Source organism: Mauremys reevesii, linkage group 10 (assembly GCF_016161935.1).
Source record: "Mauremys reevesii isolate NIE-2019 linkage group 10, ASM1616193v1, whole genome shotgun sequence".
In the NCBI taxonomy this organism is placed as follows: domain Eukaryota; kingdom Metazoa; phylum Chordata; order Testudines; family Geoemydidae; genus Mauremys; species Mauremys reevesii.
Window position 1 is genome coordinate 5,962,099 of NC_052632.1, and position 21,858 is coordinate 5,983,956.

Here is a 21,858-nt window from a genome sequence, read left to right on the forward strand (position 1 = left end):
GGGGAGGAGATGACCAGCCCTCTGTGGAGAAAGAAGCAGTTCAGGACTATTTAGAAAAGCTGGACGAGCACAAGTCCGTGGGGCCAGATGCACTGCATCCAAGGGTGCTAAAGGAGTTAGCGAATGTGATTGCAGAACCATTGTCCATTATCTTTGAAAACTCATGGCGATTGGGGGAGGACCCGGATGACTGGGAGAAGGCTAATGTAGTGCCCATCTTTAAAAAAGGGAAGGAGGAAGATCCGGGGAACTACAGGCCAGTCAGCCTCACCTCAGTCCCTGGAAAAGTCATGGAGCAGATCCTCAAGGAATCAATTCTGAAGCACTTAGACGAGAGGAAAGTGGTCAGGCGCAGTCAGCGTGGATTCACCAAAGGCAGGTCATTCCTGACTAATCTAATTGCCTTCTGTGATGAGATAACTGGCTCTGTGGATGAGGGGAAAGCAGTGGACGTGTTATTCCTTGACTTTAGCAAAGCTTTTGATATGATCTCCAACAGTATTCTTGCCAGCAAGTTAAAGAAGTATGGATTGGATGAATGGACTATAAGATGGATAGAAAGCTGGCTAGATCGTCGGGCTCAATGGGTAGTGATCAATGACTCCATGTCTAGTTGGCAGCCGGTATCAAGCGGAGTGCCCCAAGGGTCGGTCCTGGGGCCAGTTTTGTTCAATATCTTCATTAATGATCTGGAGGATGGCGTGGACTGCACCCTGAGCAAGTTTGCAGATGACACTAAACTGGGAGGGAGTGGTAGATACCCTGGAGGGTAGGGATAGAATACAGAGGGGTCTAGACAAATTAGAGGATTGAGCCAAAAGAAATCTGATGAGGTTTAACAAGGACAAGTGCAGAGTCTTGCACTTAGGACAGAAGAATCCCATGCACTGCTACAGACTAGGAACCGAATGGCTAGGCAGCAGTTCTGCAGAAAAGGATCTAGGGGTTACAGTGGACAAGAAGCTGGATATGAGTCGACAGTGTGCCCTTGTTGCCAAGAAGGCTAACGGCATTTTGGGCTGTATAAGTAGGGGCATTGCCAGCAGATTGAGGGACGTGATCATTCCCGTCTATTCAGCATTGGTGAGGCCTCATCTAGAGTACTGTGTCCAGTTTTGGGCCCCACACTACAAGAAGGATGTGGAAAAATTGAAGAGAGTCTAGCGGAGGGCAACAAAAATGATTAGGGGGCTGGAGCATGTGATTTATGAGGAGAGGCTGAGGGAACTGGGATTGTTTAATCTGCAGAAGAGAAGAATGAGGGGGGATTTGATAGCTGCTTTCAACTACTTGAAAGGGGGTTCCAAAGAGGATGGATCTAGACTGTTCTCATTGGTACCAGATGACAGAACAAGGAGTAATGGTCTCAAGTTGCTGTGGGGGAGGTTTAGGTTAGATATTAGGAAAAACTTTTTCACTAGGAGGGTGGTGAAGCACTGGAATGGGTTACCTAGGGAGGTGGTGGAATTTCCTTCCTTAGAGGTTTTTAAGGTCAGGCTTGACAAAACCCTGGCTGGGATGATTTAGTTGCGAATTGGTCCTGCTTTGAGCAGGGGGTTGGACTAGATACCTCCTGAGGTCCCTTCCAACCCTGATATTCTATGATTCTTTGAACCTAAACCATGGAGGAGGCAGGCAACCACATCTTGCACCAGCCTGACCCTCATCCAGAATGTGGAAGATGGAGTTTTCTGGTGAGAGAGAGGTGAAAGGAAGTGTTTTTAGTCATTGATACTTCCAAGTCATACAGAAAGTTTCTCTGTCGGTTGGACTGCATGCCTGAAGGCCTCCATTCGTTGGTGTCCAAGAGAGCCCTCTGTGGCATGATCTATATTTTACCACACCCTTCCACCCTAATAAGTTCCAGCATCTCTACAAGGGTCCACCTTGTTGGTTTTTACCATTCCCCATCCAAGACCAGCAGCTGGAGGGCCACCGTCCTGTCACGAGTTGCTTTTGAGAAGCAGACATCCTGAAACCATTTCCAGGAACTGTCTTTGTTCATGTCCAGGTGGAGTGGCCACTCCCGTTTGGTTACTGGCAAGGATGCCTAATGTGGCAAAGGGTTTAAGAAGGCTTGGCTTTCCTGTGCAAAAATGGACTCAGCCAGGTGAATGACTTGTAATCCCTGGGAGTCCCCCACTGAATGCTCAGAGACCAACAGAAGGTCCTCATTGGGTCCCACCTTGATACCCCTGCAAAATTATCATCTCTGAATTGGCTAACCTGTCTGCTTGCACGCACAAGAGATCTGCATGTCCAAAATGGCTGCCTTTGCCATTTTTGTGGGCATAGGGGACTGGCTGGTCCAGGAGATAAGCCTTTCATCCCTTGGCTACTGGTGCAAATCTGGGCTAAATCAGTACAGATTGGAAATTATCTTCTGTTGGCTGTTCAGTGGCCTGTATGAAATGAATTTGGTCTCAGTCCAGCTCCCAGTGGGCATGTGTCCACATCACTAATCTCATCTCTATTGGCACTGATTGGCAAACTTGCTGCTAGACTGAACCACCCTTTCATCCTCAAGGTCAAGGTCAATGATGGGGCTGTGTAACCAAGCTTATGATACCAATCCGGGGCTGTAGTGTTTCCGTGGATAAATAGAGAACTCTATCCCTTAGAACAGTCAATCCGGCGCCTTTCACAAGCATTACATTCATCCCAAACTGTGTTCTGTTTTTGTTACATTGTAGACACCTTTTTGAAAACTTGGTCCCCTATGGGATGGCACTGCCAGAGTAGCAGCCTATAGAATTGGGAAAAAATGGTTTAGCTGGAAGCTGGGCAGGCACAGTTTAATCAGGGCCAATTGCAAGAGAGGAAAGTTTTTTCTCAGCCCCAGAATGTAAAACAGTAAGACATCCGGCAACCTGATCCCAAAGTAGAGTCATTATTGGGAGACCACCTATCCATTTCCAGGCTTTCAGATTCAGCTGCTTCCCAGCTGCCTTTTATACCAACAGACCAGGTGCTTGCTGCCTATTAAACTTGTGCTCCTTCTCCCCCTGGAGCTTCTGCTGACCAATTAGAGCTTTTTGCCAGATCACTGGCGGCTACGCTGTCTGGGAATCTTTGTGTCCATAAACCTGACAATGTTCACATCAGCCTCTGGCTGTAGGGGACATAATGAAGGGTCCCCTTGCGCCTACAGGCATTTTTTGTGTGCTTTTTAAGAGGTGAACTATTGTGCCGGAATATTTAGCAAGGTTAGGGGATGCAGTTCACAGTGGTTCTGCATGGTTTGCAGAAATTACGACTCTTGCTTTGAAATCCTTGCAGGGTTTTTTTTTCAAATCTCCCTTACAAACTTCCTTTGTTTTGCTTTGTTTTGTTTTTCTCTCTCCAGTGGAGGAGCCTTTGAATCTGTACTGGGTTGGCCAAATTCTGCTCTCTTACTCCAGGTTTACTTTAGCATCAATTATTGGCTTCCCTGGCATTGCCCCAGATTTATAGGAGAACAGAATTGCCTTCCTCTATTAATGAGCCATGTCTGTTGTCCCCCTTTTTAATACTTGTTCAGTTGTATGCAGCATTTATAATCTGATAACAGCAGTAGTCAAGTCCCACTTCTCCTCTTCTTTCTTCTTTTGTTTGCTTTTTCCTGTAAGCTCTGCTGCTGTTCTATTTACCTCAATACTCCAGAATTTTGTAAGTGGGTCCAAAGGAGCTAGTTTCATATAGGAACTCAGAATGCTTCTCTTTGCTACCAGTTGACATATTGCTTCTATTTCACCTTTAATTGGCAATGTGGCTATGTCAAATTGTATTTCCATTTCTGTAGCCTCATCCAGTACCAGAGGGGCTCAATACTTAACTGCAGACTGAGTTATTTTATATGAATTTTGCAGGGAAATCTATTGTTTGTTTCGTTTCCAACTATTAAATTTCTAAACTTTAATATCTTCATTGGTGCTATTTGTGTAGCTGTGGACAGGGCTTTGCATAGCTGCTAGTTGTATCTCTTTGTATTTCAGATTCCAGATTGAAAACTTAAGGGTTGCTAAACCCACTACAATAGAATGTAAATCATTGGTTAGTTTTTCATTTCATTTTCTGTTTAACTGTGGTCTCTGAGGGCTCGATTTTATCCTTTTTAGAAAAGTGCACGTAAGTCCAAAATCCCAGCATAATTTTGCATGTCGTGGGGGCAAAAGAACTTCTACCAGATACCAGTCTCTGTTTTTTCAGGGTGTGCGTGCATGCGTAGACATGTCTTGTTTGTCTGTCAATGGGTTCTTCGCTTCGGCTAAACGTGGCTTAGTGTTGAAGCCATATTTACTCAGTGTGTGTGTGTATATACATGTTTGTATTAACACGTGCACGTTCTTAACCACAGAGGTATTGCCATGATTTTATAGTGTGTCTTCAGTATTCTGACAATTCATTATAGAGCTGAAACCCCCCTGGTCTTTTTTTTTTTTTAATGAACATGCATAGATCAGATAGTAGCAGTGACCAGAATTATGTTAAGTAGACGATGCAATATATGCATATTAAATTGCCCAGTTCAGACTGGTAGAACCATAAATACGTAGCACTGAAAAATATGATGGACCAAATTCATCCCTGGTGCAAGCCCATTGCAGTGAGTAGATTCGCCCAGGAAAGAGTTTGGCCCAATATATTGTCATATTTTGTACTACAGAGTTGCTGTACTTAGTGTGGGATGATTGAAGACAAAGTCATGTTACATACTGGCTGCTCAAAAGGTGACGTACCTGAGCCTAAAACCAGCACCCGCTGTGCTGTTCAGTTCTTGCCATAAAAAGCACCTTCTCACCTACACAGCATCACTGGAGTATTTTAAGAACAGGGTAGGCAAACGCACATCAGGGATGGTCTGGGTTTACTTGGTCCTGACTCAGCGCAGGGGGCTGGACTGCATGACCCGTTGTGACGAGGCCTGGGCAGTCATATCTAATGGGTTAGTCAGGTGCCACAAACAAAGGTCAGAGCTGGAGTCAGCCTCAAAGGTGGGACGTAGGAGCTGGGACTTGGAGTGAGGCAGGAAAGCAGGGACCACAAACAGATGGGGGTAGGATAAGGAGGACAGGAACAAGCAGGAAGGCAGGGCTCCGGAGTCAGGTGAGCAGGCAGAGTCCATGGCAGCAACCAGTCAGGGATTCCTCTAGTTTCTCAGACAACTTCCTTTGCCGCTTTCTGGTTTAACTAGAGCTCCCCAGCCAATTAGTGATTCTGGAAGTTTCCCCCGGTCAGGAACTTTGTGGGCAGGTCCCTTTGTGAGCTAGCGCTTTGTCGGCTAATGTCTCCAGTTATTCAGGTGAATTGCTGGGTGGCAGCCATGGTCTGAGCTCTGCCCAGGGATCCATGGGCCCAGGTTTAAGGCCTGCAGTCCCTTCTGGCCCTACGCTTCAGTGTTTCTCTGAGAAGTAATTTGCTTTCCATTTAATTCTCTCACCCGCGGTGTCCTGAAGTGGTTGACAAAGACAGGGAATGCTGCCAGCTCTCTAGTAGACCTGTAACAGAGAAAAAGGCTACATCTGTGAAATGATGGACTCCAGTCATTGACTTCTGGACCTCCAGGGAGTGTTGCAAAAACCACAGGATGCTCTCGAGTGCTAGATTGTACGTCTAGCTCCCTGCTTAGGCTGACCTCCCTACTGCAGAGCTGTGCAGCCTTCTCAGTCGGGGGCCAAAGGTACTAGTTCCAAAAAGGCAAGAGGCAGATGCTTGTCCCATGCCCCTTCCTTTGGGCCATTTTGGCAGTGCAAAATGAGCAGAAACCACTCCTAATTCCAGCTGGGGATTTCCCCCACATGGAGGCATTCACAGCAGATGCAGAGTCAGGATAGCCAGCTCCTACATCTTCCTCCTTGTCCAGGGAGCAGAGTGGGATGGGGCCGGAGTGCAGTGTCTCTGGCTATCTTCAGCTGGTGGTATGGTTTCTTAGTTAGAGACAGGGCTGGGTTGGAGAATCAGGGAGCCGGAGCTGGTGGTTGGTTCTCATTTTCCCCTCTTTCTGCCTTCCCCTGGGCTGCCCGGGGCAGTGATGCGAGGAAGGGAAGCCATCCTTTACTAGCCACTCCCTGAGCTCAGTCAGAGCTAGGGGAGCTTCTGTTGTGCTCTCCTGGGGGCTCCGAGAGCCTGGCAGGAAAGCAGAGGTACTTTCTCTGTCCTCCCTTGCGATGCACCTGGTGTAAATTAGGTTAGCTTCATTGAAGTCAACAGAGCAATGCTGATTTACACCAGCTGTGGATCTGGCCCATTATCTTTGTTAAATTCTGTATGTATTTTGTTTAATGTGCATGTCTAGATGATTTGGATCATAGGAATAAAACTCCTGCTGGAATCAGGCTCATTGTTTTAATATGCAGAATATATTATTTGCATCGAAAATTTGTTTTAACTGATAATATGAAGGGGGAAAAATCACACCAGGCTAGAGTCTGCCGCCTTTTAATCACACTGAGCATTACTTCATTCCACAAGCAATTCCATTGAGTCAGAACATTTCCCACCTTTGATGCATGAGGTGTGTTAATGCTAAGCACTGGACAGAGTGTGGCCGGAATAGCCTGTGCTATTCTGTGAAACTGGCACATCCCTAGGGAACTGCTAATGTAGCCGAGAGCAGCCCTTAGGCTGCTCTAATTGACACTGGGAAATAAAGCGGCCCCAATGGGGGAGTGGAATGGTAGCTTAGAGCACAGTCTGGCCACATTCATAGTTCTGGCCCATTTTCTTCAATGGAACTGCTTGTGGAGTAAAGTACTGCTCACCATGAGTAAAGTGACAGAAATAGGCCCATAGAAAAAACATTTGGGCTCCAGTTCACAAAAATTCACTAGATACAACTGTCATCTAGACCAGTGCTCCTCAAAGCCGGTCCGACGCTTGTTCAGGGAAAGCCCCTGGCAGTCCGGGCCGGTTTGTTTACGTGCCACGTCCGCAGGTCCGGCCGATCGCAGCTCCCACTGGCTGCGGTTTGCCGTCCCAGGCCAATGGGGGCTGCAGGAAGCGGTGCAGGCCAAAGGATGTGCTGGCAGCCGCTTCCCGCATTGAAAAAAACACCAAAGAGTGTTTAGTTTTGTTGTCAATTTCCACACTCAATTCTGTCTGCTTTGTTTATGCACAGCAGGGGCTTTGGTTGTTACACCATTAGAAATGTAGCCAGTACTTCCTTGTTCTGATCTTTGGGATTTATGCACCTGTATCTCAGATCTCACGATATATCTACCAGCAGGACTCAGAGTATGTTTTATTTTGCTGACTAACCGTTTCCAGGAAGTCAAGCTTTCTGTTTTGTTTCTGTTTCACTAAAACCCTTTTACAATAAACTAAATTTCAGAATTATTACCAGGAAGGCAGATTTTTGAACTCTGCATTTACTATGATGTTTACTGTATACATTAATATATTAGGACAAATTCAGAGGTGAAGTAAATGCCAATGTCAGTTACATCCATTGGTAAATCAGTGTAAGTAGATGTAATTTAAACAGCAAGGGATAAAGGGGTCAGATTTTAGAAGAAAAAGCAACACATCACACCCACATCCAAATGCATCACCGCCACCTGTGGCAGTAATTGGTATTGTTGTGTTTAGTCTCGCTGGAAAGCCCCAGGATTGATTGGGTGTGGAGAAACTGAACTAACCCCTCGCTTCTAGAATTGATGTCTTCAGAAGAGAGATGATGCCCTCAGAGGAGTAGAATGGGGAAGCCTTCACTGATGCCGTATTGAAACTGCTTTATGACTAAATAGAGGACTTCGGTCTCCAGGACCATCAAGCCCTGTAACTTTCAGGAGCACTAAATTCCCTCTTTAAACAAGCATCACCCTCCCTCTCCCATCCCCTCTCCATCTCAGAAAAGCAAAGAGTGAAATAATGAAGTGAAACTGTCACTGGCATAGGTTTTTCAGTGGCTACTGCAGTATGTATGTGCATTTAAATATCTGGCACAGCTACATCAAATGACATAACAAACTGAGTAAAGGAAAATGTGTCCTTTCTCAGGAACAGTGATTATCTGCAAATTTAAACCCTAGATTATACTAGTAACAAGAACCTTATGGCTGTTGCACTAACCTTTTTTCTGCATTTTATCATTAGTACCAATAACAACATCTGCAGGGAGTAATTAGTATCGCCCAGAGGGGAAAGGAATTCTGCTGGAGGACATCATTATGTCTGGAAAACTAAAGATGTTGTATCGTAAGGTCATGAATAAATTGCTGGAGTCTGGGGTGGAGGAGAAAATAGATAAAAAGTTCAAAGTTTCATATTTCTGTTAATGTGCCTAAGTAGAGCACGTTAAAATTTCCATTGGAATGTCATTAGGGAAATTAGTCAGTTCCGCCAGTTCACTTTGCTGGATACCATATGTTTACCTTAGGGGAATGTTTGGAGAGAACCACTTTGGGTTGATTGTAAATGTCACAATTAAATAAGTAAATATTACAGAGCTGTATCTGTGATCTGCACCAGTGCACAGATCCTGTATACCAGCACGTTGGTGTGCCCTATTATGTATATATGCACATATAAATATGTACTTTGATAGACTAAATCCATAGCAATCAGCTTATCTGGACATACAGACACCAGCCACAAACAGCATCCATATTTTGTCTTCCTGATCTGTTTATCTCTACATACCTAATGCACTGTACATGCCATTCTGCATCCATTCCATCTATTTTGTGCATGCCTTGTAAACTCTGAGGGCCTGTGCATGGACATCCCCTGTTGTGGTGATAGGAGTTGCATATATAACTCACATGGTGCAAAAAAATATTCTGCAAATCTTTCCGTTTTCAGAATATCAAATTAGCCATATAGTGAGTACAGTTTATTATTGGCCCTAATATGTGGGACAGTAAATGTCCTCAATTCCTATTGATTCTGCTAGGTGATGAGGGTGCTGCATGGCCCTTAAGAACACTTACACAAAACTGTCACCTAGGTTTTTAAAATGTGAACTTAAAGCCACATTCAATAACAACTCTGTTAGCCTTCTGCATTGCAGAAGCCGTGGAAAATTGATTTTCTGTTTTCCCATTGACCTCAGTGGATCTTGATTTGGTCCCGCAGTGTAAACTTTTCCACTGGATTTTATCCACTTTTCAAAGTTTTAATTTCTCATCTCTTAAACGTTCAAAATACAAAAGCCACCAATTATGGCCACAGCTTTGTGCTTGGCACAGTTGCTCATTTTTAGAATCACAGCTGGCATCAGAATATTGGATACCAATTTCCAATATTTTTTCCCCCGGAAGGCTGCTTTTTAGGCATTTAAGGGCATTAAAGTTAGTGAGAGTCTTTCTGTGGACTTCGATGAGCTTTGTAACAGGCCCTTAAAATGTGAGAGCCATTGTTTAATGTATAGCAAGAGCATGCCTTTAACAGAAACAAACAAGCTTACCCATGCTGTTAAGGCAATCATGAATAGGAAAAGTGCTTATTTCTTTAAGGATCCACAATTTGTTCACACAATAGCACTTAAAGCCTTGGTGTGTTTATAAGCTCTGCTTCCCATTTTACCAATAACTGTTTTGGGGAAAGGAAATCTCCACCTTACTTGTGAACAGAAACAAGACATGTTATCGACTGCCATCTGGGAAGATGGATGCTCTGACCCTCATGAGTCTATTAATATTTGATGCTGATGGATGTGAACTGGCAGCTTGCATTATTGATGGGATTTGGTTCCTTGGACCTAGCCTATCAATACTTAGGGGCAAATTAACAATAATGAGCGTTGCATGCCCAAATCTCTGCCAAGGAATGTAAAAGCCTCTTATTTAGTTTTAGCAACAATTGGCTAATATTTACAGTATTATTGTTACTATTAATCAACTATTCATTCTGATTACAAGTCAACTCTTTGGCGTCACCGGTGCCAGACATCCCATGTGTGTATGCTTGGTGTACTGTGATGTTCCCATCATGTTCAGAATTAGAGCAGATGAAGGGCCTGCTCTTTTTAGTTGCTGAGCATGCCGAGAAGTGCTGAGTAGCCTCAGCTCCTGTTGAATTGAGGTGCTCAGTATCTCACAGGATTGGGCCTGAAGAAGATGATGTCGGAAGTGAGAGGACATGAATCAGGCAGACACTGCTTTACAAGGGGAGATGGACTTGAATGCCACAGTTTCCTGAATTAGGGCTGATCCAATTCCCGTTAAAGCCAGTCAGAGTCTTTCCATTGACATAAGTGAGAATCGGATTTGACCCTTAAAGCCATAAAGTTTCATTCAGATGGATACGAGACATACATTTTGATGAATTGAGCCTTCAACTTGAAATACTGGAGCAACAAAATTAAGCACTTCTGAACGTTTATGATGTCCATATGGATCACTCTGGTATAGAAGAGAGACGTTAAATATCAGGTTATTTATAGCTAGATTTTTTTAATATAGCTGTAATGTTTTCAGGGGTATACATTTGATTGAATTAGCTATTCCTTCCCATCTCACATACCAGATTCAGGCTTTTCACTACACTCATTAACCTTCTGAACTTCACAGAAAGAAAGAATAATCAACATAAGGTGCACAGCTGTTGATTAATTTTACTAAATAGGACAGAAATATAAAGTGCCATATTGCAAGAGGGAAGATCTAGTAAACAACATTTGATACCAGTTTAATAGAACATATAACTCATTAACAACTGGATAGAAATGTACTGCAATATTATCCAGTGAGGCAGGTGGGAAGAGGTGCATGGAATTTACATCTCTTTAACAGTACCTTAATGTATTTAATTCACAGGTCATTCTCCCAAATCAAGTTCAAAATGTTAATAACTGGTTCTGCATTTATAATTAATAATATCTTAGTGCCAGTGCTACAGTTCAAGTGCATTTTCCTATTATATAATTAAGAAGTTAAGTGTATGTGGCAGTTGTCACTCAAAGGGTGTTCTGGAGGTCTGGCTAGTTATAACCAGGGAGAGAAATCTCATTAAGCCAGCTAGGTTGGGGAGACAAGGTGTTCTGTTTTGCCTTTTTAATTCAAGGTTGTTCACACAATTAATATAACTGCGAAGGGACAAAGTGGCTAATTGCGGTTAAGCCACAAAATACAGTATACTTAAATTACGTATCACAATGCTCCCCAAAACCCAAAGACATTCAGAGTAATGGCTGAATTGTCATGATGGTACTGGGCATTTGTATAACACCTTTCTTCTGAGGAGGTCAAAGTGCTTAATAAACATTTACACCCCTCATCCCTGTGACTAAAGTGGGGAAATATTATTGGAGCCAGCCCTACAGCTGGTGCAGATAGTGATAACTCTGCAGAGAATTTGCACCACCGGAGGATCTGCCCCTTGGTATCCATAGTACAGCTGGCTGAATGCCTCTCTAACATCCAGATCAACTCCCGGTTCCCCCACATTAGTCTGGAGGCACATATGACAGTGTGGGTGAAGAGAGCACTTCAGACACCCTGGCTGTCAAACCGACTCCTCTGTGCAGCCAACGTTTTTGGGGGGCTTGTCTCTCTCTCTCTCTCCACTAAAGCCATCACCTTTTACAAACACTGCATTCGCCACAAAATTAGACTAGAGGATTTGCCTCTGGACAGAGCATATTTGTATAGTCTAGCTACCATGCCCCTAAAACAAGGGTTCACTGTACAGCAGAAAGGCTGAAAGTCTCTTACTTACAGTCTCTTACTGTACAATAGAAAGCTGGAAATTCTCTTAACCATCTGTGGATTTGTAGTACTATAAAATCTGACCTTATTTCCTTTTGATGTCTTATTTGCTGCTTAGTGCTGTAATACGTAGTTCCCCCCAGCGAGGTGGTACTTTTTTAGAGCCTAAGCAAATTGACATTTTGTACATTTGTATCTGCTGATAAATGCATAGTCACATCAAAGGAGTGATGGTTCTTCTCCTGGGCATACACACATGAAATCTGCACCTTTGATCTTTAGCTAAGATGTGGGTGTCAGAGCAGTGCGTGGTGGCTTTCTGTGACATAGAACTGCATATTCTAATTGAATTCGCTGAAGAAGAGCTTCAGTCTAAGCTCATTGTGACTTACACAACACTGCTGCACAAAGAAGTAAAAGAGGGGGTATGCTTTCCCTGTACACTTCCGCGGGCTCCTCAGATCTTGGGTCTGGGCATATAGGACTAAGGGAATACTGCTCACCATTTTACTCCCTTGCTGCAGCAGGTGGAGAGGGTATGGGTTCCATCCCCTACTTGCCGACCAGTACAACTGAGACAGCTCAGGGAACACTGTAATTTGCTGCTGATGCAGGCCCCTACCCCAGAGCTAGACAGCAACAGGGGCCAGGCTGTAACCCACAGAGGCGTCTGAGTCACAATGCATCCATAGCTGCTTCTCCGGCAATTCAGGTTACGCATCACCCCTTGTTCAAGGCTCTGTCAAAAGTCACAGTCCGGCCCTAAACAAATGCATACGCCAGCTAGGTTAGTGTATCAATATGAAGGTCTAATGCACTTCGCTACTTAATTTTTCACGCCCATGATCGGTGGTGGATGCATACACATGAGCTGCGTTAGGCTTCGGTTACTGAAAAATCCTTTCTTTGGAGCATTTGTGTTGGCTCAGATGCCACCGAGCTCTGCAGAGCTTCAGACTCTGTGTGTTTTGTGATTAGTGTTTTGTAAGCGATGTTTTGGTTAATATTCTAACATCCGTTCTAGGCGGTTTGTTTTTGGAACTTTCATACCTCCTGTTGAATGGCTGCCAGAAACTTGTCCCTTTCCGCCAAGTCAATCAAACCCTAATTGCATCATCATCATAGGACTCAGAGGTGACTGTTCAAGCACTGAAGACTAAGCTATCAAGTCTCAGTGTGCTGTGTACCTTGCTGAAAGTGAAAGCCGCCTTTATGTGCAGATGAGAATTTCCTGAAATCCATATTTTTCTGCCTGACACTGGTTTTATTTTGGTTTGCAGGGAGACGATTGCTCCACGGCTTGTGGGGCCGGAACCTACGGAGCCAACTGCTCGTCAGTGTGTAACTGCAAAAATGATGGTGCATGTTCCCCCGTGGATGGCTTGTGTCTTTGCAAAGAAGGTAAACGTAATTCAGATGGAAGAGTTGGCTACGGGTTGCATTGGATGCCGTAAATGTCACTGTCCCTTTTAAGTTAAAACAATGTAAATTGTAATTGATTTGCAACTAAGCAGAATTGCACAGTCAGCAGCTCCAGCGTGTTCCATTTGTAAATTATTAACTGTCTCCATGTGTTTCAGAAAGAGTCTGAAATGGCAGAGTTCACTACGGGCTAGATTGCATTTGACAATCTGCCCAGATGAAGGGGTGATGTGGAGCTGCACTGCCGCTCTAGCAGACCAGCGAACAAATTGTGATTCAGAGTCACAACTCCTCCCCCACTGCCCATTGCTGTAGGGGCAATTAGTTACCGCTCCGCGTCTTGTGTAGCAGTTCGCTCCCCGGCGTGCACCTGGACTGCCTCTCTGGCTGGCAAATGGGAGGGAGCAGAGCTAGGGCCCGTCACACTCTCTGCCCCTTTCTCTCAGGGTGAGTAGCTCGTGCTCTCCCACAATCTGAGGCCTTCCTCTCTCCTCTTCTTCCGCTGAGTGGCCGAGCAAGGGCTGTGCTAGTCTAGCCCTGTGCTGTTACCCAGTTAACTTACTGCAAATATTGATTCACAGTGAGCCTGGCTCCCATCTGGGTAAGTGGAACTTCCCTCCATCCAGAGACCTCCTCAACTCCAGTCCTAGTGCTTCCCCAAACACAGGCCCTGGTGTGGTTAGCATTCCCACAGGGCCACCCTTCAGATACACGCACCTCTCTGCAGACTGCGGCACCTCCTTCATGGGGATAGCAGTAGGGTGACCAGATGGCCTGATTTTATAGGGACAGTCCCGATTTTTGGGTCTTTTTCTTATATAGGCTCCTATTACCCTCCCCCCCATCCCGATTTTTCACATTTGCTGTCTGGTCACCCTAGATAGCAGTGAGCATGCACTGCCTGTGCTCAGGGGAGCTCTGGGGCTTTCTGTCTGGCCCCATATGGCATGCTTGAGCCCTAAACCAGCACTGAAGCAAAGAATAATAAAGACTCGAAGAAGAGTTCTATGTAAGCTTGTCTCTCTCACCAACAGGGGTTGGTCCAGTAAAAGATATTACCTCAGCCACCTTGTCTTTCATATCCTGGGACCAACACGGCTACAACAACGCTGCACACAATAATAAAAGCTGGCATTTCAAGCAGGAATTAATCAATCACTGTATAACTCCATTTCACTACAGTGCATAAACCATGGTATTTCTGCTAAACTCCATTACATGTAGTGGCAGCGTATTGAATGCTGCTTGGTGTCTAGCAGTTAAGAGCTGAGCCTCAATGGCTAGGGTGTGTGTGTGTGTGTGTGTGTGTGTGTGTGTGTGTGTGTGTGTGTGTGTGTGTGTGTGTGTGTGTGTGTGTGTGTGTGTGTGTGTGTGTGTGTGTGTGTGTGTGTGTGTGTGTGTGTGTGTGTGTGTGTGTGTGTGTGTGTGTGTGTGTGCGCGCGCGTGCTTCTTTATATTAAAGAGTATTCCCACAAAAATAGAATGTAAAGAACCAGCAGTGACATGTAACAGTTCTTCCACTTATGTTGTATACCAGCTCTTCAGTATGCAAAAGGTCTTGGTTGTTCCAGATTCTCTCCCTGCCTCAGACCCTTAACAGTGCTGGGGCCAGAGAGCCACCAGATCTCCCCAGCTGGTGCAGCCAGCATAGCTGTCTCCTGTATCTCCCCCACCCAACTCCTGGCCCTTAGGAGTCAGAACCAGCAGGCACCTTAGCTCGAGGCTGCTCTAACCTCTGCCAGGGCCAGCCAGAATCAGAAAGCTGCAATTTCTGTGCTCTTCCTCCCTGCCACCTCCACCCTATTGCACCTTACAGATCCTAGGTGCAACAGAGAATCTTGGCCATTCGATCTGTGTGGAAAGTGGGCATGATGCAAGATGTGTTTGTTAACGTGCTGGCTGTAGAGAACAGTGCAATACTGCAAATGGACACCTGTAGCTGTGCGTTCATTTTTCTTTTTTCTAACAATGACAGTTGAGGAAACATCACTGAACATTGTTTCTGTTGCACGTCTCTTTAGGATGGCAGGGGGTTGACTGCTCCATTCCATGTCCAAGCGGAACTTGGGGTCTTAACTGTAACCAAACATGTTACTGTGCCAATGGAGCAGCCTGCAATCCAGTGGATGGGTTTTGTCTTTGTTCGCCTGGATGGCAAGGAGAGTACTGTGATCAGGCATGCCCTGTAAGTATTAGTAGACTACACCTGCATCTGTTTTCAATAATATTCCCAGATGATGTGTATGGCACTCCTAGAATATACGATAGATCGATAGAACGTTTTTGTCATGGGCTCTAATGGAGGAATGAAGAAAGTAATCTGTAAATAACAGATCAGAGTTCTAAGTAGTCAAGTAGACTAGTTACATTTTGCACTACATGCTGTTAGAGCTATCGTCACGTAGTGTGTGTTGTCTCTTGAACATTGTTTTGTGTTCTGAGTTTGGTTCTATTTAGAAGCGGTAGGCATCACGTTTTTTCGCCTGGACTGTCGCATGTTAATTTAAAAAAATTCAACTTAGCATTAAAATGGGCGTGATAGATGATTGTGCACATTTAAGGACCAAAATCTGATTACTAAGGCGCTTTTAAATTTGTTTTTGGAAGGATGGAACATATGGTCTTAATTGCAGTGAACACTGTGACTGTAGCCATGCAGACGGGTGCGATGCTGTCACTGGTTATTGCTGCTGTCTTGCTGGGTGGACAGGTAACATTACTAAGCTATTCTGTGTAATATGCACGATTCTGATTCTTATATCACCTTGTTAGCTCAATTGGCTGTATAATTTTGAACAAAATATACAGGAGAGAGATTATAAGAATTTATGCCGATTAGAAATGCTTATGATGATGGGACAGGATAAATGGCTTTGATTAAATCTGTATTCATATTCATTGAAGAAGGCTTCAAATCCTTGAGCCAGATATTACCCTTCTGTAAAAAGAATTCTTGGTCACGAGGAAGCTGTTTTGGAAATCTGCAAAGTTTTCCTCATGCAGTTTTCTCTTCTATTGTCCTCTCCATAGGGAGACATTTGTGGCCTTGTGGAGCCTGAGACCTTTATATCAGGGAAAGCAACTAGCAAACACAGGGATCCAGAAATGCATGACACTTGTTGCTTCTCCCATGGCAGCGTAGCTCCTATGAGAATCATATGGCCGCAAGCTGTCTCCTCTATGTTTAGACTTTACCCATTAACCACGCTGCCAAGAACAGTAGGTTTGGGGAGCAAGTTGATGCTGGCTGTGCAATCCATTCTCCTGATTGCATAGAAGGAGCAGGGAGAGGCTTTCCATAAGATCTCAGAGAAAGCTGGCCAGCCTTGGAGATCCCAAAAAGCTACCTGAATCAAACTGAGATTCTAGTGCTAAAGAGTCTCTGTGGCCATTGCTGATCTTGGGTCCTTTAATATTGATGTGATTCTAAGAGGACAGCAAGGAAAATAAACCACAGCTTACACAAAGTCAAGCCTCTGCTCTGTTCGAAGCAGGGCAGCAGCAGCTGGAAAACCTATGAGACTTACTTTTAAAAAATGAAAGTTTATCTTTGTGGCTTTGAATGCAAAGTCACATCATTATCCCGGCTGCCCAAGGGTGGCAGTAGCAATGGAGATGCATTAACAATGCAGTTGCATTAACTGTAGCTTGCTTGGGGAACTCAGCTGCTTTCCTAAGAAATGTAAGATATGGAGCAGGAGCAGCACTGGGTGGTATGAGCTAAAAGCAGCCAGCACATTCAGGGTCCTGCAACCCAGGTCCTAATTAATGGCAAAAGCCACTGCCTCCCTCCTGCTGAGTGGACTCCTCAGCACAGCAGCTCAGGTTCCTAGGGAGAAAAGCAGACAAAGCCATGTGAAGTGTTTAAAATTTGAAAACAACTTATATAATTAAATAAGATGTAAAAATAAGAAGTGCAGCGCACTGTTTAAAAACTGGGCTGCTTTTTAAACAGCATACTGGACTCGCATAGTTTAAAACTGGCCTTCGCCAAGAAGATCCATTTTATAAGGTCACTAACACACCCTGAGGTTTGCATTCCTTGCTCACTATACCTAAGTCTCAGTGGCGTAGAGGCGTTCAACTGTCCTTGTGCTTCTCTGCCATCAGTACATCCATGCAGCGGGCTGATCGTGTGTTATTGCTGACTTTTCAATGAGTAATTAGAGCAGGGGTGGCCAACCTGTGACTGCGGAGCCACATGCGGCTCTTCAGAAGTTAATATGCGGCTCCTCGTGTAGGTACCGACTCCGGGGCTGGAGCTACAGGCGCCAACTTTCCAATGGGCCGGGGGGTGCTCACTGCTCAACCCCTGGCTCTGCCACAGGCCCTGCCCCCACTCCACCCCTTCGCGCCCCGTCCCCTGAGCCTGCAGTGACCTCACTCCTCCCTCTCCCTCCACAGAGCCTCCTGCACCCCATGAATCAGCTGATCAGGAGGTGCGGGGAGGGAGGAGGAGGCATTGATCGGCAAGGCTGCCGGTGGGCAGGAGGCACTGGGAGCGGGGTGGGAGAGCTGATGTGGGGGCTGCTGACGTATTACTGCGGCTCTTTGGCAATGTACATTGGTAAATTCTGGCTCTTTCTCGGGCTCAAGTTGGCCACCCACTGAATTAGAGAGTACCCCTTCAACTGGTTTTTTGGCCACCATTCCAAAAGAGATGAAATGATCTTATGAAAATACAGTTAATCCCAGAATTGGGTATAATTTTGGAGGTAGGAAGGAGGAGAGTTTACTGTGTTCTAGGATATTTTCTTTGAACGCCTTTTTGCATGTAGCGTTACACAAAAAAGTGTTTCTTGTCCTCAACTGCTATTCTGTACCTCAGGCCGATATAGCCAAAAGGAAAATTTCCAATAAACGTTCTACCCTTCTTCTCACAAACACAGGCACACTTTCAAATGTACCACACATGCAGGCACAAGCCACTCTTGCTAAAAGTAAGGATAATCTCTGCACTATCCCCCTTGCTTTTTTCTTTCACTACTGGATAATATACACACTTGTTACCTGCTAAGGCCTAACTGCACCCTGCAAATTCTCCAGGCATTGAACGCCATTGACTTCAGTAACTTCAGGATCACGTTCCAATTAGGGAAGAAAATATTAGGTTAGAATTTCAGCCCCGGTTGAAATTGACATCTAGATGGTAACGTGATGGGTATGTAAAAAATGCTGATAGACAAAGCCAACATGTATCTTGTCAATTCTGCTTTCAGTGTTTTTCCATTTGGCTTCACATCGAATAAAAGGATAAATTCGACTCATTTGTGTTTGAAAGTATGTCATTTCAGAGACTCGTCAGTTAGATAATTATATATTCACATTGGTGAGTGTGTCATCAGAGAAGATTAATCTTATGGTCTGAAGTTGTTGTGAACTACTCTGTGATGTGTGCCTTACAAACACGATGGGATAAATAATTCAGGATAAAATTTGTGCTTTCCGAGTTTGCTACTAATTAGACATGGCCTGTAAAAGATGAGGAAAGTTCAGGAACATCTGAAGATTTTTATTACCCACTCACACCAGGCAGAAAAATTCATGTGACTTTCTGATCCTAATGGCCACAAAACTTCATCTGAAAAAGCATATTCGGTATGTTCATGCTATATGTGGGACTCCCATTGGTGCCAGTGCTCTGTGCAAAGATCAAGGGGAGATACAGCCCATGTTCTTTAAAGTAGGTTTTCAAGATGTTACTGATATAAACCTTCAGAGACAGAGACGATGATAGGAACACACAGGAAAGACTGAGTAAGAAAACTCATGGTGGGGGGAAAAGCCTCATAAGGACTGAGTATACAAGGTTACTTAGTAGTAGTCCCCCAACCCCCTGTTGTATTATGATGGCACCTGTTGAGACTCAGTTGTTCAGGGCCGTGTACGGTGCAAGAGACAGTCTGTATCCTGCAGAGTGTACAGCCTAGATTAAAACAAGATGCAATCAGTGGTTGTAACAGACAGCGGGGTGGAGGGAGTCAGAAGTATCAGCAATGGAATCACAAAGTTGCATAGACCAGCTGTGTGCATAAATAAGCAATTCACCATGTCAGCAATAAGCTGTAAGTGCTCACTCTGGCCCAGATCCCACCTTCAGAGAGATGTACATTATTGTCAGTGGGAGTCCCCCACACGTGTCCAAAAGTAGATCTTGGACCTACGTAAACAGATGAGAGGTGAGACAATTTCTCCATGTCTTTATTACCGAAAATTAACCCCAAAAGGACACGTCGGCCTGATACACATAAATATCATGTTACTAGTAGCTTTGGAGATCTCTTGGAAGGAAGGCATCTGTCATTAAAAGAAAAAGAAAAATTGGCAAAGGGCTGTCAGATGGCAGAAGCCAAGTGAGACGTGTTCAACCTGGGCCAGAATCAGATCTCAGACATGTGCAAATGCTGCTGAATTTTGTTTCACATGGAGGAAGCGGTAAATGTTTTAAGAAATAAGGTCTTAGTCCTGCAGGGAATTGAGTGCCCATGGCCCTGAGTCAACACTGCATTTAAGCACCTGCTTAACTTTAAGCACTTGAGTAGTCTTGTTGAAATTAAAGTAAAGCACATGCTTGAGTTCATTGCTAGACAGGAGAGCCAGAGGGTTCAGCACTCGGCAGGACTGAGCCTGAAGTGAGCAAACTCAGAGCTTTTTAAAGATTCGCAAAGGTCTCTCTTGTTCTAAGATCAGCTGTGTATTTCAGCACCCATAACTTTGTATTTTCTTCCTCACAGTGCACCTCCAGCTAACCGTGTGCATCAGCCTTAGACCTGCCAATGTGGTAGTCGTGCACGTTCAGGTTAAAATCCCTCAAACATGGAGTGCTCTAATGTTAATTGTAGTGGGTTAATTTGGGACGTCATGCACATTGGTTGAGTTCCTTCTGAGATAGTATCAGAGGGGTATCCATGTTAGTCTGGATCTGCAAAAAGCAACAAAGAGCGTATTCACCCATGAAAGCTTATGCCCCAGTATGTCTGTTAGTTTATAAGGTGCTTTGTCGCTTTTTGTGAGATAGTAAACACTGTAGTGTGAAATAGTGAACGCTGGAGGGAATAAGTGCATGTGGGAATACTTGCTGATTTGCAGCAGTGTGCAAGCAAACAGAGCAAAGAGAATCAAGAGTCCCAGATCATCTAGTGAAAGCCAGGGGCACTCAGGCATTGTGCTCTGGACATAAGTTCAGGCCAGGATCCTCTTGGGTTTTGTAACTAGAAATTAGAAATAATGGTCTCATTTGCCTTGGTGGCCCAGCCCAGGGTGAGCTTTGGTAGACGTTGTCCATGAAGTAGGCATAATGTCAGCTGCAGGTCCCAGGAAGTACAGCTACTTTGCCACCCTTATAAAAGGGAGATGCTGCAGGAGCTCCTCTCCAAGCCCTGCCTGCTTGGCCCTCCCTTCCTTTGCTGTGGCTAGTGGCGTGAGCCAAGAATAGGCCTTGCACACAGAGAAGCTCAAGGACTACAGTAGGGCCCAACTCTTGCACAGAGGCACAAGAGTGGGGAAGCTTCTTGCATCAACCCTCTCCCTCATGCCGGAGATGAGCCCAATCTGGCCCAATGAGCTTCGTGTTTGCAGCTCAGTTCTGCATGGACAATGACCTCATCGCAGATACCAGCAGCCGGTTGTCATTAATTGGCCACTTAGTTGGTAGTCTCAGTAGAAAGGCCACGGGCTGAATTAATCATGGACATGGATCTGTGCTCTCACCACTGCAGGTGGCTCCTCTAAAGCTGGACAGGAGTGCCGATTTTGTTAACCAGAAACTGTTCACAAAACTGGGTTGGTTTTGATAAATCTCTTGACTCAAAAAATTTTTGGAAAAAAATTGAATTTTTTTGAATTGGAAAGTTTTCGGGTTTTAAGTCAAAATGACTTTTCCTTTTGAAATGTCAGTAAATTCATACTAACGGGGAAAAAAGGGGTTGAAATCAAATCAAAACATTTTGATGGACCCAAACTGAAAATATTTGTGAGGTTTGCGAAATTTTCTGAGAGTTCAACTTTTCATTGTGATTCGGGATGGGAAAATTTTTCAAATCTTGAAAATTTCTCCCAGGATGGGAAAACATTCCATGCCAGGACAGAGGGACATTGGCAGGACTGTATGCGGAACCGTGCACTGCCAGAGCTGTGCTGCATCTCCAAGACCAATGTTGTAGCACCTTTCACAGTCGCACACCACATTCACACACACAGTTAAACAAAGCCATCAGTCTGTGCTGACACACACAAGGTGTCTAATTCCTCTCTGCTCTGACTTGGAATGTTCTGCCTAACGCTTCAAGTTAATTGTGATGGTGCAGATTTTGCTATCCTTTTTGATATTGCAGTGGGATTAAATAAGAAGGTATGGATAGTGGGAAATTTTCAGATCCTTTAAAGTTAAGATCAGCACAATCCTGTTTAGCTGAATTCCTTGAATCTGAAATGCTCTAATCTGAATTCTGGTTATGTCTTATTTTCCGTCTCTGATTTTTGTAAAATACCAATAATATCTAGACTCTCCCAATGTGAATAGTTTGGTTTAGCCAGTAACTCCTCTGATTATCCAAATGATTTTGATGTCCCCAAAACATGCAGAATAAATGGGGTTGTACTGTAAACGTAAGATGGAAAATACTCAACAGTGTGGCTAATTATAAACTCCACTGGGAAAAATCAGCAGGTTTTTTTAATATACGGTCCCATGATTGTTTTCCTTTATTAATCAGGACTGCAAACACAGTCCGGGAAACGATTGTGCTGTTGAGAAAAAGGTATCCCAGTATTTCACTGATGCTTTTAAATAGTTCAGTTTGTTCGTGTT

General features: G+C 44.5%; 1 protein-coding gene across 6 annotated transcripts in view; it reads left to right on the forward strand.

Moving 5' to 3' along the window:
- Window positions 1-21,858, forward strand: part of MEGF11 (multiple EGF like domains 11) — a 293,791-nt gene that overhangs the window by 202,715 nt on the left and 69,218 nt on the right. For all 6 annotated transcript variants that reach the window (XM_039492980.1, XM_039492981.1, XM_039492982.1 and 3 more), the window contains 3 exons: window positions 12,908-13,028; window positions 15,071-15,234; window positions 15,657-15,759. In XM_039492980.1, coding sequence (XP_039348914.1) covers window positions 12,908-13,028; window positions 15,071-15,234; window positions 15,657-15,759 — 388 coding nt within the window. The remainder of the gene's footprint in view (window positions 1-12,907; window positions 13,029-15,070; window positions 15,235-15,656; window positions 15,760-21,858) is intronic.